The 17,388-nt window shown below is 36.9% G+C and overlaps 1 protein-coding gene across 1 annotated transcript in view; it reads right to left on the bottom strand.

The window, feature by feature from the left end:
• The window catches only part of LOC148853242 (mediator of RNA polymerase II transcription subunit 33A-like), a 54,421-nt gene that overhangs the window by 17,095 nt on the left and 19,938 nt on the right, over positions 1-17,388 (bottom strand). The window contains exons 9-11 of the mRNA XM_088946860.1: positions 10,471-10,632; positions 8,714-9,389; positions 8,241-8,447 (exon numbers count right to left, since the gene is read on the bottom strand). Of these exons, the coding sequence (XP_088802986.1) occupies positions 8,241-8,447; positions 8,714-9,389; positions 10,471-10,632 (1,045 nt within the window). The remainder of the gene's footprint in view (positions 1-8,240; positions 8,448-8,713; positions 9,390-10,470; positions 10,633-17,388) is intronic.

Here is a 17,388-nt window from a genome sequence, read left to right as displayed (position 1 = left end):
GTAGATCAGCTCTTTGACCCCTCCTTTGTGTGGCCCACAAAGGTTGGTAAAACAATGTGGAGATGCATTAGAGCTGCAGCTCTATGGACAATTTGGGAAGAAAGAAATGCGAGGATTTTCCAAGAGAATGAGAGAAATATTCAGAATGTAAAGGACTGCATTTTGACCAGGACAATCCATTGGCTCAATCCTTTAAAATATTCTCATTTGATGACATATGGAGGAATTGGAGAGCTGTGGCTAGTAGTAGTACAAGGAAGAGAAGGGTACCAGCAGTATGGGTGCCTCCCCCTGAAGGCTGGACAAAGCTGAATTTGGATGGTAGCAGCCAAGGAAATCCAGGCCCTTTAGGAATAGGATGGGTGTTGAGAGATAAAGACAGCAATATCTTAGCTTTATTCTCTGGCTCCATGGGTATAGGAGACTCTATTAGAGCTGAGCTTCTAGCGGCGGTACAAGGTATTCAGACTGCAGATCAGTTAGGAGTTCAGAATTTGCTTATTGAAGGAGATTCCAAAGTTGTTGTGGGTTGGTTAAAGAATCCAGATTCAGTTATTTGGTGCTACAGGGACATTATTAGAAAAGTTAAGTGGTATTCAAGGAACATGATTATTAATTCTCAGTGGGTGGGTAGAACAGCTAATGCCATAGTGGATGGGTTAGCTAAGCAAGGGGTATCAAGGGAACTTCTATTCTGGGTAGCTCTGTAATCTTTTTTCTGAGCTCAATGTAATACTTTGTTGTTGGTAAGGAGAGGTACCAGCTCGCGCCTCTCCTCGGGCAGTCTGTTTTTGTAACATCATTTTATTATATCTGAATAAATTACCATTCATTTATCAAAAAAAGAAAAAATGATTCCCAGGTCCAACTGTTATAACACCAAGATAAAAAAACAACAGGAAATACTTAAAGTAATTTTATCAATTAATCTCAAAGAAAAAAAAGGAAAATCATGGTTCGGGTATTACAGTGAGGTCCAAGTAACCACTTCTTACTCATTTCTCCTAACGGCACTTGTTGCTTGTGTGTGATGAAAAATAGTCTTAAGATCATTTCATCACCATGCTGTTTTATGTACAGAGACCACTTCCCACATTATACATCTTTGAACTGGATTGTTTATGTTTAGTTAATCAACCACAAACCCGTTAAATCCCGAAACCCTATTGATGGTCAGAACCATTAATGGATAAAGAGACATAGTCAGATGGTTGTTTACGGATCAAATTGTTTGAACTGAACATTCAAACCATTAAATCATTACCTGGATGACAAAACGGTTCAGTCTTCAAAACATGGAAACACATACAGAGCATATGAGGAAGAAAATTGCATATACGATGGATGGTAGAAGCCTAGAAGCCTAGAAGGGGATAGAAATTTGTGTGTAAAGAAAAAGTATGAGAATTCTTTCATGGAAAAAATAGAAAAAAAGTATGGGATGTTAGAAGAAATAGTTTGGATAACGGCTGAGTTACGTCCGAAGATTCTTTTTCTTTTCCTTTGAGGTTTTGTTTGGTTGGGTTTTGAAAAAAAAATGTTACTTTGGAAAATGTAGAGAAAATGATTGACCAGCTTGTGATCCCACCTCTTCATATGTTTCCTCTGATTATAGTGCTGTTGGAATGTTTTTTTCAGTTGTTTCTAGTGACAGGAGTATTCCTGCCATTGTACCACTTTTATTATAAAGCCTAATATAAATAGCACATGGGGCAGCAGACTAAAGTAGTCTGAGCCCTTCTTTTCTCTTCTATTCTTTCTTCCTCCTCTCTTCTTCCTTTCTCTTCTCTTCATCTCCGTTTCTTCTTTTCTGATTACTAAACAGGTCTGAACCTCATTGGTTTCAGACAACTTGGTATCAGAGCAGGCCTAAGACTGATTAGGGCTCTCATGTAGGTGTAGTCCAGCCGACTACATGAGAGCATTTCTAGTGCTGGAAATTTCATCTTAATTCGCCCGGTTCTTGGAGGTCATTGGTGATTGAAGAAGGTGCCCAAGGTTCAGAAAACTTGGAGAGCTGTCCGGTGACTAGGAAGAATCAGAGAAAATAGGTTGGTTTCTGATTTAGGGCTTAAATCAGAGACTGGGAGTGGCACTCAATATTTTCTGGGTTGTTTTTCATTTCTTTTTGGATTGACAGACGTCTGAATTTTTCTTTTTTTTGGAATCCTCTGAGAGGTTTAGACTACTTTAGTCTGCTGCCCCAAGTGCTATTTATATTAGGCTATAATAAAAGAGGTACAATGACAGGAATACCCCTGTCACTAGAAACAACTCAAAAAAACATTCTAACTGTACCATAATCAGAGGAAACATATGAAGAGGTGGGACCACAAGCTGGTCAATCATTTTCTCTACAGAAAATATTTGTATTTTTAGTATTCAATTGTAAACAAAATGGAAATACACAAATAAATTGGATAAATAAATAAAGAGTTTAGTAATATATAAATAATTAAATATTGTTCTATAGTATTTAAATAATAAGTATATTAGTAGTAAAATAGCAGAAATATGGAGGACAAATAGAGAAGAGAGAAAGGGAGAAGAGAGGAGATTTGAGAGCAGCAACGCCAGATTTTATTAGTATATATAGGCTATAGGGTGAAAATAATAAAAAGGAAAAAAGATATTACTGCCCTTGCAACACATACAATACAAAATATTAACTATTCTAACACTCCCCTTCAAGTTGGAACATATATGTCAATCATTCCCAACTTGTCACACAAATCATTATGCCGCAAGTGATGGAGGCTCTTGGTGAAGATATCTAGAAGTTGTTCTTCTGAGCTAACTTAGGGAGTGCACACTTCTCCACTCACAAGTTTCTCCCTAATAATATCCACTTTCATATGTTTTGTCTTATCATGGAGGACTAGGTTGGCTGTAATGTTGATGACAGCCTTATTGTCACAATAGAGTGACATGGGACTGTCAACTGCAAAGCCCAATTCACCTAACAGGTTCTTTATCCACATTATTTCAGCAAATGCATGGGACATAGCTCTATGTTATGCTTCAGCAGTAGACCTGGCCACCACACTTTGTTTTTTACTTCTCCAGGTGACTAAGTTTCCTCCCACAAAAGTACAATATAAAACAATGTCAGGTTTAGTCATGGACAGATATAAAAGTCTTCCTACAAGTCTTTGGAACTTCTTCACATCTTTTATAGCCTCCCCCTGACTGTCACCCAATCGATGATTAGGGTCAATGGATGAATCAATTGGCTTCACTCCTAACTTGCCTGTGTCCTCTAATAGATCTAGGACATATTTCCTTTGAGAAATAAAGATGCCCTTTTGAGAGCAAGCAACTTCAATCCCAAGGAAATATTGTAAGGGACTTAGATCTTTCACCTCAAATTGAGTGGATAAGAATTCCTACAACTTCAGTATTTCAATTTTCCAATCCCTTGTGACCACTATGTCATCAACAATACACTATTAAAGATACATTTTTTCCTTCGCCTTCTTTGCAAACAATGTATGATCTCACTGACATTGTTTAAACCCCATCTGTTATACAGCCAAGTGAAACCTACCGAACCAGGCCCGAGGTGACTACTTCAACCCATATAATGATTTTTTTTAACCTACACACCTTCTGCTCACTACCTTTGACACAAAAACCGGGAGGTTGAGTCATGTACACCTCCTCCTCTAGATCACCATTCAAGAATGAATTTTTGATGTCCAATTGGTGAAGGTCTCCACAAAGTCCACTCCATACACTCGTGTAAACCCTTTTGCCACCAATCTGGCTTTGTATCTTTCTATTGTACCATCAACCCTATGCTTCACTGTGAATACCCACTTACATCCCACTGGCTCTTTTCCTTCAAAAAGATCTACCAACTCCCAAGTGCCATTCTTGTGCAATGCATTAATTTTTTCCTTCATTGCATTTGTCCATTCAGGTATGGATAAAACTTATGTCACATTCTTAGGAATAGAAATGCTGTCAATGGAGGTAAGAAAAACACGATATGAAGGTGAAATATAATCATAGAAAATAAAGTGAGAGATAGGATTATTAGTAATACAAGATCTAACACCCTTTCTCTTAGTAATATGAACATCAAGATCATCAAATAGTAGGGGGATCAATATCAAGAGGATCAGACATATCAATAGGAACAAAAGTACCTAGCTAAGGAGGATCTGCGTCTAGAGAATTTGATGATGCAGGTAGCATAGTTTTAGGCTTCACGGCTCTTGAACCCTACCAGCCCTTGCGGTGACGGAGAAAAACACGGAATGGAGGAGAATAAGGAAGAGGAGGAAGCTGAACCTGAGTGTGTTTCTCCTCAACCCTACTCTCCCCCTGAGGAGAAATAGGGAAGAATGATTTACTCTAAAAAAAAAAAAAGATACATCCATGGAGATATAGTACTTGCGGGAAGTAGGATTAAAGCACTGGTAGCTCTTTTGAGAGAAAGGGAAACCTAGAAAGACACAAGGGAGATCACGAGGGTCAAGCTACCACGAGTAAGAGATAAGTCATGAACGAAGCAACGACATCCAAAGACAACATCGTTTTGTTTTTTCTTTGATTGATGAAACTTTTATTGTATTAAATTAAAATAAGTGAAAAAACACTACAAGTTTAATTTAACGACCATAACATTCAGCAACACCGTTTTTTTTAGGTGTTTTAACACAAGAACTTTGGTGAAGAGATCCACACAAAGCAAAGAACTCCGTGAGATACAAAGGGTGGATTCGAGCCGAGCCGAATATCTGGCTATTCGAGCTCAGCTCACCAATAAACTGAGGCTCAAACTCAATTCGAGCTAGAGACTTGAGCTCAAATTCAGCTCGAGTTAAAAGCTCATAAGTTTGAGTTTGGCTCGAGCTTTAGCTCAATTGTGAGCCAAACGCTTTATAAAAATAAAAAATTATTTTTTATTTGACATATAAAAACTAGTTATTATTATATATATATAAAAGCTCAATTAGGCCCGCGAGCCTCACAAGCTAAACTTTATTGGGTTCGAGCTTGGCTCGATTAGCAAATGAGCCTATATATTGGGCTCAAAACTTGATTTAAACCGAGCTGAATCGAGCTTTTCATGAGCTGAGCTCGAATATCTCATGAAAAGCTCAAATTGTGGCCACCCCTAGAGATCACTGTGAAAATACTCCTTTGCGTTGTCTGACTGTAAAATATGAATCTCAGTCTGGAATTGAGTAAAACCCATGCGTTGGAAATCTTTCACAAGCTTCAGCACTTCATCTCTAGATCACATGGGATAAATCTAGGTATATCTACAGTAGTCATCAGTCAATGTAATGAAATACTAATAGCCAATTTCAAAAGGTAGAGTAACAGAGCCTCAAATATCAAAATAAACAATGTGAAAAAGGAAATTTGGATCTTTTAATTCTTAAAGGAAAAGAATTGCTATAATGTTTGCTCAATTGACACATCTTACACTCCAACTCATTTAATGACAAAGACTTAAATAATTCTGGAAACACAACCTTTAACGACTTAAAAGAAAGACGACAAAGATGACTGTGACATAAGTAGGCTTGACTCTCACTAGATGAACTTAAAGACTTTGTAGCCACAAGACTAACTTTATTCTCCAACACGTAGAGACCATCCACCATACTTCCTCTACCAGTCATCCTCTGGAGGTCAAATCTTGGAACACACAAGAAGGGAAAAAGGTTACTGAGCAATTCAAAGAATGAGTAATGTTGTTGATGGAAAGTAAATTAATAGGCAATTTTGGACCATACAATACATTAGAGAGGGTAGTCAATTATCTAGGAAGATTCAAATGTATGAAATGACACATGGAAGGCAATGGCAGAGTTACCTAATGTAGATGCAAAAAAGGTAGGAGTAGGGCTTGAATCCACCTGACGAAGTGCCCCACAAAAACAGTTGATAATATCTTCCTTGAAATCAGAACTAGAGGGATGTTCCTAAGATACTGTGAGACAAGTCTCTTGAGAGGCCACATTTGTTGAGTTATATTTCTTTTGATTGTGCTGAACCGGCTTCTTTGTTTGATCAGATGCTGATTTTTTACTTAATTCCTTAGCCCACTTAGGCTTTCCATGGAGATCCCAACATGTGTCTCTAGTGTGCCTGGACCGTTGACAATGAGTGCACCTACCAAAGTTAATCTTTGTCTTCCACCCCTTTTGGAAGTCACCCTTCTTAAAAGAACCCCCTCCATTCCCACCTGTACATCCTTTGACTACTAGGACAACTGGCTCCCCCTCTAAACAATTCATCACACTTCTTCTGCTCTCTTCAAACCAGACTAAGGCATGGGCCTCCTGGACTAAAGGTAAGTCCTTACTTCCCAAGATTTGTGCTCTGATAGACTCATATATAGGATTCATTTCTAAGAGAAAAGCAAATACTCATTGCTGGGAGACAAGGGACTTGTAAGCTTTTGCATCTTCATCACATTTTCAATTCACACTTTGATAATGATCCAACTGTTTCCAGATTGATGTCAGATCTGAGTAATATACTGAGAGACTCCCCCCCCCCCTACTTACAAGTGGATGATTCAGCTTGTAATTGGTATATCTTTTCATAGTGCCTCTGCTCTGAATAGGTAGACTTTGCTTGTTCATGTATTTCACAAGCTGTTTCAGCCTATATAAATGCTCTTATAGGTGCCTCTGCTCTTGATCCCATTTGTCACGTTCAAAACCTACAGTCTTTGGTTCCTTCACTTTACCATTGATATAGCCTATTTTCCCCTAAAAGTAATGTAGAGCTTAATTCCCCTAGACCACTCAAGGTAATTAAGTCCATCAAAGGGGATTACAGCCATAGGGAAATTCATATCCAGGCTCCAGCCCCCCACTCATTCCATTTTGACCTACACAAACACCAAAAGTTGCAAAATCTTTAGAGGACATGATCCAATTCACAGCTTAGCTCTAAACACACACCCAATGATCACTTCTGACACAGATCAACCCACATACACACTCTACAGTCTGGACACAAACCAGCTCTTCCCCTCCCCCCCCCCCAAAAAAAAGGGTTGTTTTCAGGTCTGAGTCACAGGTGTTTCCCTTGATCCCAATCTGGAGAACACAGCAAGGAGGAGAAAAAAAATCTGATCAACCTGCTCTCAGGCCCAGTAGTTTTACTCTGATACCATACTAGCAGTAAAATAGAGCAGAAATATGGAGGAACAAGAGAGAAGAGAGAAGGGAGAAGAGAAGAGAAAGATTTGAGAGCAGCAACAGTTTTGGCAGTGCCAGATTTTATTAGTATATATAAGGTGATAATAATAAAAAGGCAAAAAGAAATTGCTGCCCTTGTGGCACATACAGTACAAAATACTAACTATTCTAAAAAAGTAAATATCCATAATTAAGTATTAAATAATTATTATTATATAAGAGTTAAATAAATAAGTAATAATTAAAACTTAAATAAATCAAATCACAACAATTTAGAAGTATTATAAATTACAAGTTAACTATTAATTAATTAAATATTAAGTAAATATTGTTCAATTAATTTATTCTAAACTAAGTGAACAATATTAGTACATTTATTAAGTTAACATAATTAATTAGATGATTTATTAAATGAATAAATTATGATAATTTAAATAGGTTAGTTTGAAAATAAGTTAGCCTATTACTATATTTTACTAAATTTATAATAAGCTAAACAAAGATGTGTCCAAGAGTTATTAATTAAAATCTTAAATACCATTAATTTAATATTAGGACAAATTACAAATAGCCATCGAATACTTACAGGGGTAGTGACACTTAGCCCCAATTAGTGTTCCATTAAAAGAAAGAGAAAAAGTACAAACCGAGAGGGTAATAAGGCAGCACCCAGAGAAGAAAGGTGACAAACATAAACATAAATTATCTTATTTATTTTTTTATCAATAATAATTTAACTTATTTATAATGAGTATTTATAATAAGACTCATTATAAAGACTTTCAATTGTGCAGGTCCCAGCTTTTAGATGAAATAGATTGTCGATGACAAATTAAACCTGATTTAATTTTTAAATTAAATAAGAAGTTCAAATCAAATATACCATCTAAATAGTGAATCTCGAAACTGACATATAGGTGTAATTGCCCCATACTTAGTATGGGGTCATTCTTTAGTTTGTTAAATAAAATAAAGAAGGGAAGAAGTCAATTATCAAAAAATAAATAAAATAATAATAATAATAATAATAATAATAATAATAAAGAAGGGAAGAGGTGGTTTATGTACCTGTATAACAGTTAGGAGCATTAATGCCAGCAGCAGCAAGTATTTCTTTTATTTCAGATTCAATTGAAAGAAGATTTGCTGCTGGACTAGGCCATTCTATTCCATTCATTGAAACAAGTTTCCAAATACCACGAGTAATTTCAGCAGAGAAGTAAGTAACAATAGCTGCAAGAGAAGCTGGCAGGAAATCCACAAGGTCACTCAGGCCTGCAAGGCATTCAAATTCATTAGGGCATATAAATACAAAGTATTATTGAAAAAATTGTATACTTTGCTGGCACTTTCTCCAATATTTTGTAAGGTTGATTCCTTATGCATCTATACATATTTAGCATGCTAATTTCATGAAAAAATGGTAGATGAATAGGATAAACACGAACCTAGCAGCCATCAGAAAAAAGAAAGAGAACAAAAATGGAAAAATCAACCAGGAAGGCAAAGTGCAGCCATAAGCCCAACACCCTTGGACTAACCTGTTGTCAAGTCTCGTGATGAAAGCCTCCCATGGGCACAGGCAGTTAATACTGTCTCAAGAACAAAAGGTGTAGCTTCCAAAATATCCCATGCAGGGAGCATTAGTCTCTGGTAAGCATCTTCTCCAGCACTTACAGGGGATCCACTCACACTGTTGCTTGAGGGTGGTGTTGAAGCATTACCGGACACAGTTCCACCTTTAGTCATTTTCCGGCAAATCATACTTAAAACCTTATTGGCAATTTGGTGAACTGGACTACCACTACAGAGGCCAGAGAGAGTTGAAGCTATACAAGCTTTGTTTTGACAATACCAGGATCGCAGTTTTGGGTAGAAGTCAATGTAAATGGGGTAAGCAGATGATGGTTCAGGCAGATTAGAAACTTTCTTAGTGTTGTCCAGGGGCTTAGAATTATGTGGTGCAATGCGACTGTTGTGCAGTAATAAAAGATACTCCAGAGTAAGCTCGGATCCGGTTGTTCCACCATGTTCCGTAATACAGTGCTCATGAGGGGGTCTATAGAATTTCCACAACCGAAGAAGAAGGAGAAATGCACAGGAAAAAGTCGTATAAGCTGAAATCTCATCACCAGTACTTGATTTCTGACATGATGTGGGTACAAGTGATCCAAAAGCTTCACAAAGTGGCATTAATGAAGCTGCAACTTCTGGGACCTGCAGCAACAGAATAGTTTAAAGTAACATCTCTCAAGTATATAAGCTTCAGCTTCTGAGGCTGGACTTTGACATAAATACAAAAAGATGAAAATTTTGAAAACATAAAACAAAACAAGAAGTTCTTCTTTGGTCAAGTACCTATAGCATACTTCATAAAAATGGAGCATTCCTTTTTTTTCCCTTATTGATAACCTAACCTAGAGAAATCTATAACCAAACACAAGTTGCAACCTTCTCAAGTCAGTCATATTGGAATGGTTGGACCTCAAAAATCAAACGGCTGTGGTTAGTTACCAAATTCACAAACTTCTAGCCATAAGCTTTTCAGTATTCAAATCATACAAAACAAGGACTGGATGAATCAAGTCTTCCACTCCCAAGCAAACCTTCCTGGAGAACAACTTGAGGACTAATAAAGATAAAGAATGCTACCAAAGAGCCCATATGCTAGGTATTTGTATAAGAAAGCATAAAAGCATGCAAAAATGCTATCAAATCGTGCCAATAGCATATAACTAGTATAATAGTATCAGAAAGAAGAACTGAGTCAAGGGCTTCTAGTAGTCCCATGAACATGAAATACTTGCAACAATTGCAATTCCTTTGTAATATGAAAAAAAATGCCTTAGACAATGCAATTTTTTTATCAGTAACAGTTAAAATTTCATAAACACGAATAAAAGGATCATGTAGATCACTAGATGTAAATCTGTGCCAACCACCCTCAGGTATCTGATTAACCCATTGCTAGTCACCCCACTCATTTGCTTTTACAGCATCCTTCTTAGGGAATCAATCCCAGTATGACAAAAGAAATTTTGACCCGAGCCAGCAGATGAAGTCAAGCTATACTAGCAGCAGTGTGGTATTGTGGAGATAGTATTCAACTAAAGTAAGCCTCATCGCAACTATTAAGTATAAGTTACTTCACTGTTGAGGAGTAAATATTTGTTTTCTTTTTTAGAACCATCAAAAAAGATGTTAGTTATCCTTTTAGGAAAGCACAAGAAAAGCATAAATGCAGAACAATAATAATATAACCCCACAGATGATGGAACTGAAGCATAACTTCACTTACCAAACCATGCAAAGAGAGAATATGGATAGTATCACTAGAAGACACCCCAAAAAGGATAGCATTCAGCATTGACATATAATCTATTAAATGACTCCCAGGTCCACTAAAATTGGGAGGTATTGGAGGAGATAGAAGCCTGACCACAAAGTGCACCACATGTTCCTATTAAAAAGAGACAAACTGTAAGGAAAGTACAGAGTAAAGAGTAAAGAATAACCTTATACCTTGCAAATTTTGAATATACAGAATACCCAATAGTCCATTTTGTCAGTGGTAACCATGGTAATCTAATCATGAAATCTTCTTAATTTCAAACAAGCCCAACAGCACAAAATATGAAATATATTGAGCAGATTTGTTTTGGCCAAAATCTGGAATGTTATTAAAGTAACATAAACTCAACAATATAAATATGAATATCCTATAAAATACTAAAAATCATCATCATCCAAGCTTTATCCCAGCTACATGGGGTTGGCAACATGAATCCTGCTTTGCCATTCTGTTTAATACCATCTCCATTGTTAAATTATGAGCACTTAAATAATTTCTAAGTACTCTGATCCAAGTCCTTTTTGTTCTACCCCTAGCCCTTCTAGCCCCTTCAACTTGCAATGAATCATTTCTTCTTATGGGTGTGGTGGTCTTCTGTGCACATGACCAAACCATCTTAGTCCACCTTCTCTCATTTTATCACCTATTGGATCTACTCTTAGGTTCTTTTGAATGACTTCATTTATAATATATCCTTGTTAGTTTTACCACTCATTCATCTCAGCATATGCATTTCTGCCACACTCATTTTTTAGGACATTTTGTTTCTTGACTACCCAACATTCTACTCCGTACAACATAGCTGGCCTTACAACTGTTTTATTAAAGAAGAGACAGAAAGATATGAAGAATGGGATGACAATTTATGCTTCTGTACATCGAAATTTATAGCTCTCTCTAGGATACAAACTAGGTAACAAATCTCCCTATTTAAAGGAAAGATAAAATTGATTCCTAAAAAATTGTACAGCTCACAAATCTCTCAACTACCTAAAATAGCACATAATCAAATATAATACATAATTACAGAAATCTTCCAACACTCCCCCTCAAGCTGGCATGAATATATCACTCATGGCAAGCTTGCTAACCAAGTTCTCATATTGCGCCCTAGGAAGCCCTTTGGTGAGAATGTCTGCTACTTGGCTCGTGGTGGGTATGTAGGACATGCATATCACACCACTGTCTATCTTCTCCTTGATGAAACGTTTATCCACCTCTACATGCTTTGTTCTGTCATGTAGAACTGGATTATGAGCTATGGAAATAGCTGCCTTGTTATCACAATATACTTTAATAGGTGTTGGTGTAGGAACCTTCAACTCTTCTAGGAGCCTTTTGATCCATAACACTTCACAAAAGCCATGTGCAACAGAGCGGAATTCTGCCTCTGCACTACTCCTTGCTACAACACTCTGTTTTTTGCTTCTCCAGGTGACCAAATTCCCTCCTACCAAAGTGCAGTAACCTGAAGTAGATCTTCTATCATTTACATCACCTGCCCAATCTGCATCTGTGTAGGCTTTGACTTGGAGATGACCCCTATTTTTGAACAAGAGTCCTTTCCCCGGAGTTCCTTTCAGATATCTCAAAATCCTGAACACAACTTCAAAGTGAGTAGGTCCAGGTGAATGCATAAACTGACTTACTACACTTACTACAAAGGCTATGTCAGGTCTTATGTGCGACAAATAGATTAGTCTTCCAACTAATCTTTGATAACGTTCTCGATCAACCACCTCATTTGTTGTTACTGCTTTTAAATTCATATTTGGGTCGATTGGAGTTTCTGCGGCTTTACAACCTGTCATCCCTATCTCCTTGAGCAAATGAAGAATGTATTTGCGTTGGTTGATAAAGATTCCCTCCTTGGACCTTGCAAACTCCATTCCGAGAAAATATTTAAGTTTTCCCAGGTCTTTAATGTCAAATTCAGCCTCAAGCTTATTCTTCAACTTGTTGATTTCAAATAAATCATCCCCAGTATAATATCGTCCACATACACTATCAAAATAGCTATTTTACCTTCGGTGGAGTGCTTGAAAAATAAAGTATGATCAGCTTGACTTTGTGAGAAGCTGTGCCACCTTACTGCATCCCCAAATCGTTCAAACCAAGCTCTTGGTGATTGCTTTAGCCCATATAGGGATTTTTTTTAACTTGCAAACTTTGCCTCTTCCAAGACTTTCTTCAAATCCTAGTGGTAGGTCCATATATACTTCTTCCTTTAGGTCTCCATTCAAGAATGCATTCTTGACATCGAACTGACGAAGTGACCAGTTAAAATTAACTGCAAGAGAAAGAAGTATTCTGATAGAGTTAATTTTAGCAACAGGAGCAAAAGTCTCTTGGTAGTCTATACCATGAGTTTGGGTAAATCCTTTTGCTACGAGTCTTGTTTGTATCTCTCCACACTTCCGTCAACCTTGCACTTCACTATAAACACCCATTTGCACCCGACTGTCTTCTTGTCATGGGGTAGATCAGTAATACTCCACGTATTACTTTTTCTAAGAGCATTCATCTCTTCCATCACAGCTAACCTCCATTTCGGATCATCTAATGCTTCCTGAACAGTTCTTGGCACATACAGATTAGAAATCCTAGACACAAATGCTTTATGAGTATGTGATAATTTCTCATATGACAAGATGTTTTGTACAAGCTCGGGTACCTTTTCTTAATGAAATTGGAATGTCAAGATTTGAAGATGACAGATTAGGAAAATCATTAGATAAAGACTAAATAGGGGTACAAGAAGGATTACTCTGAGTTGTAGGACCTTCACTCGGCAAATTGGATTGGACCTCTGCTGTAGGAACAACTAGAACAGTAGTACTTTTGTGAAACCTCTTCCTGGTATAAAACTGAAGATCAGGATGAGGATTGTGATCCGTTTGAAGTACTTCTCCCCCTATCTCTGATAACGTAGTATCTAGCAAATTTAGATTAAGAGTACTATCACTAGGTTCCATTCTTTCAACAATTGTTTCCTAAACTTGCTTACCAGAATTAATCAAAGGTATAAATTCTTCTAGAATAGGTAAAGTTTCCCAAAAATTATCTTCCTTACTTATGTTCTCCCCCTGAAGAGAATTTTTTTGAAAGAAAGGTTGGTCCTCAACAAAGTGTACATCCATACTCTCGAAAAATTTCTTTGTAACTGGATTAAAGCATTTGTACCCTTTTTTATTAGATGCATAACCAAGAAACACACATTTTTCAGCTTTTGGATCTAGTTTTGATCGAAAAACGTTTGGTATATACACATAACAGACACAACCAAACACTTCTAAAGGAAGATCCGTAGTTATTCGAGATGTGGGAAAACAAATTTTCAGATTCTGTAAAGGAGTTTCATATTTTAAAACTCGAGATGGCATTCTATTTATCAGGTAACATGCAGTTAGGAGAGTATTTCCCCAAAGATATTTAGGTACATTCATAGAAAACATGATGGCTCTAGCTACCTCAAGAAGGTGCCTATTTTTCTTTCAACAATTCCATTCTGTTGTGGTGTGTCACGACAAGTTGATTGATGGATAATACCTTTTTCGGTTAGAAATGCTCCTAAGTATTTGTTAGAGTATTCATTCCCATTATCTGATCTTAGAATACCAATTTTGGTTTGAAATTGATTTTCAATCATTAGGAAAAATTCTTTAAATCTTTGTTCAACCTCTTATTTCCTTTCCAACAAGTAAACCCAACATACCCTTGTATGGTCATCAATAAAAGTCACAAACCATTTTTTTCCAAAAAGTGTGTTAACCTTAGATGGGCACCAAACATCACTATATAACAAATAAAATGGTTTTGAAGCAAAATAAGGTTTTATTGGAAATAAAACACGATGATCTTTAGCCAAATGACAAGCCTCACAATGAAGTTTTGACCAATCAACTCCTTTGATCAATTTAGGAAACAAATGTTTGAGATATGGAAAACTAGGATGCCCTAATCTTCTATGCCATAATATAACTTGATCACAGATAGGGATTGAACTCGTACTACTTAAACCATGAACTTTTTTATTAACAGTAGCAGTTTCATCAAAGTAGTAGAGTCCATTTATCTCTCTAGCAGTTCCAATCGTCTTCCCCGAGTTCTGGTCCTGAAAAACACAAGTGGAAGGAAGAAAAAGAATGGAGCAATTAGTATCTTTCGACAATCTGCTGACAGAAAGAAGATTGCAGGCAAGTTTTGGAACATGTAAAACAAATTTCAGAGTAATTTTTTCTAAAATTTTAATGTTTCCTTTGCCTACAATAGATGAAAGACTACCATCAGCTATTCTCACTTTTTCAATACCAGAACAAGGATAATAGGAACTAAATGGGTTAGAGCAACTTGTCATATAATCGGAGGCCCCTGAATCTATGATCCAAGGACCGGATTTTCCTAGAGGTGAGAGTGCCAAAGAATTGCTACCTGATTGTGCCATAGACCCGACAAGAGTATCAGATGACGAATAGGATTTTAGAAGTTTAAGAAGATGATCTATTTGCTCTTTACTGAATGGGGATGATTCAACCTCGTTTGCTGTAGGTATATTCTGTTCACTAGGTTTGTTCGCCCTCCAATTGGATGGCCACTTGTGTAGTTTGTAGCAATTCTCTCGGGTATGGCGAGGTTTCCCACAATAATCACAGTGTAGGTTATTCTTGTCTCCAACCCGCTGATTTTGGGCTGACTTTCGACTGAATTGGGCCTTGGAAATAATCAAGGCTGACCCTTCCACAGGTCCGGTTGTACCTGCAACCTTCTTTCCAAGCATCACTTGTCTCCGGCTTTCTTCTCTGCGTACTTCTGCAAATACCTCACCGATTGGGTGCAGAGGGTTTCTTCCAATAATTCGGCCACAAACCTCATCGAATTCAACATTTAAACCTGCAAGAAACTTGAAGACTCGGCCAACATTCACCATCTTCTTGTAATAATTGCAGTCATCGGGTGACTTCCACTCGTAATCGTTGAATAAGTCCAGGTCCTGCCAAATTCTCTTAAGAGAATTAAAATACTTAGTCACAGAGTTCTCACCTTGGCGAATATCTCCGAGTTGTAGAGTTAATTTGTACACTTGGGATTGATTCCCTAAATCAAAGTACATCTGTGAGACATTGTCCCATAATTCCTTGGTTGTAGAATAGCAGAGATAATTTGCACCTATCTCTTCAGTCATGGAGTTAACCAACCATGTCATCACCATGGAATTTTCAGCATCCCAAACAGCATAGGCTGGATCCTTCACATCAGGCTTCTTCGTGTCTCCTGTGATATAGCCAATTTTCCCTCTCCCTCTGAGATACATGCGAACAGATTGTGACCACCGAAGAAAGTTGTCACCATTTAGTCGGATTGTAGTGATCTGAATATGGTGATTTTCAGGCAGATTCCGGACAATCTGGGGCTCAGGCTGAGAAGGCTGAGAACTAGATGTGACTTCGGACATTTTTAGGGACAGAAACAAAGAAACAAACCCTAGGTCTTTTCCGCTCTGATACCATAAAAAAGAGACGGAAAGATATGAAGAATGGAATGACAATTTATGCTTCCGTACATCAAAATTTATAGCTCTCTCTAGAATACAAACTAGGTAACAAATCTCCCTAATTAAAGGAAAGATAAAACTGATTCCTAAAAATTTGTACAACTCACAAATCTCTCAACTACCTAAAATAGCACATAATCAAATATAATACATAATTACAAAAATCTTCCAACATTTATAAATTTTCCTTTAAATCTAAGTGGTGTTCATTTATCACGTAAGACTCAGGATGCACCCCTCCATTTTGCCCATCCCGCTCTAACTCTATGGACAACATTCTCCTCAATCTCTCCCTTGTTATGAATTACTGAACCAAGATACCGGAAAAGGTCACATTGTGTTAATCCCAAGTGAATCCTCATTTGCACTCTTATCATTGTTACATATCATATATTTTGTTTTAGTCCTACTTATTTTAAAACAACTTGTTTCTAAGTTATTTGTCTATAAACTTAATTTTGCATTTAATCCTTCATTAGTTCCATCAATTAAAACAATGCCATCAACAAACAACATACACCAAGGACAAAGTGCTGAACCTTGGTGAAGACCCATCATAACTGCAAAACCTGATGTTTCTCCCACAGGTGTTCTAACATTGGTTATTGCACCCTCAAACATATCCATAATTAGATCAATATACCTATTAGGAAGTCCTTTCTTTTCCAAGACTCGACATATTATCTCTTTGGTGACTCTATCATATGCTTTCTCTAGATCAATGAACACCATATGGAGAACTCTCTTCTTTTCTCTAAACTTTTCTATCAATTGTCTCAAAAGAAAGATAACTCCGTACTTGATCTCTTTGGATCTCCGATACGCTTGTCTCATGATGTAACCTTTGCTCAATTATTCCCTCCCAAAGTTTCATAGCGTGGCTCATGAGTTAATCCCCCAATAATTATTACATATTTTATATCACCTTTCTTCTTAAAATATAAGCACCATATTGTTCTTTCTCCATTCATTGTGAATCTTCTTTTCTTTCATTATCTTATCAAATAGCTTAGCTAGTCATAATAAGCCTACCCCTCCCATACTTTCCACACATCTATTGGAATATCATCTGATCCAAACGCCTTTCCCTTCATCTTATTTAGCGCCTCTTTTTTTTTTTTATGAACTTATTTAGTGCCTCTTTCACTTCAACAATTTTAATTTTACAAAGGCACATGTTATTTCCAACACAATTAGTATGACCAGTCTCCCTTTTGCTAGTGACCTCTACATGATGTTCATTTATTAAATTTTCAAAATAGTTTTTCCATCTTTCCTTGATTTCCTAATCTTTTATCAAGACTCTTTGATCT

Source organism: Nelumbo lutea, chromosome 5 (assembly GCF_056320005.1).
Source record: "Nelumbo lutea isolate HS-2025 chromosome 5, American lotus-T2T, whole genome shotgun sequence".
NCBI lineage: Eukaryota > Viridiplantae > Streptophyta > Magnoliopsida > Proteales > Nelumbonaceae > Nelumbo > Nelumbo lutea.
Note: the sequence above shows the minus strand (reverse complement) of the source record. Positions and strands in the feature narration are given on the sequence as shown.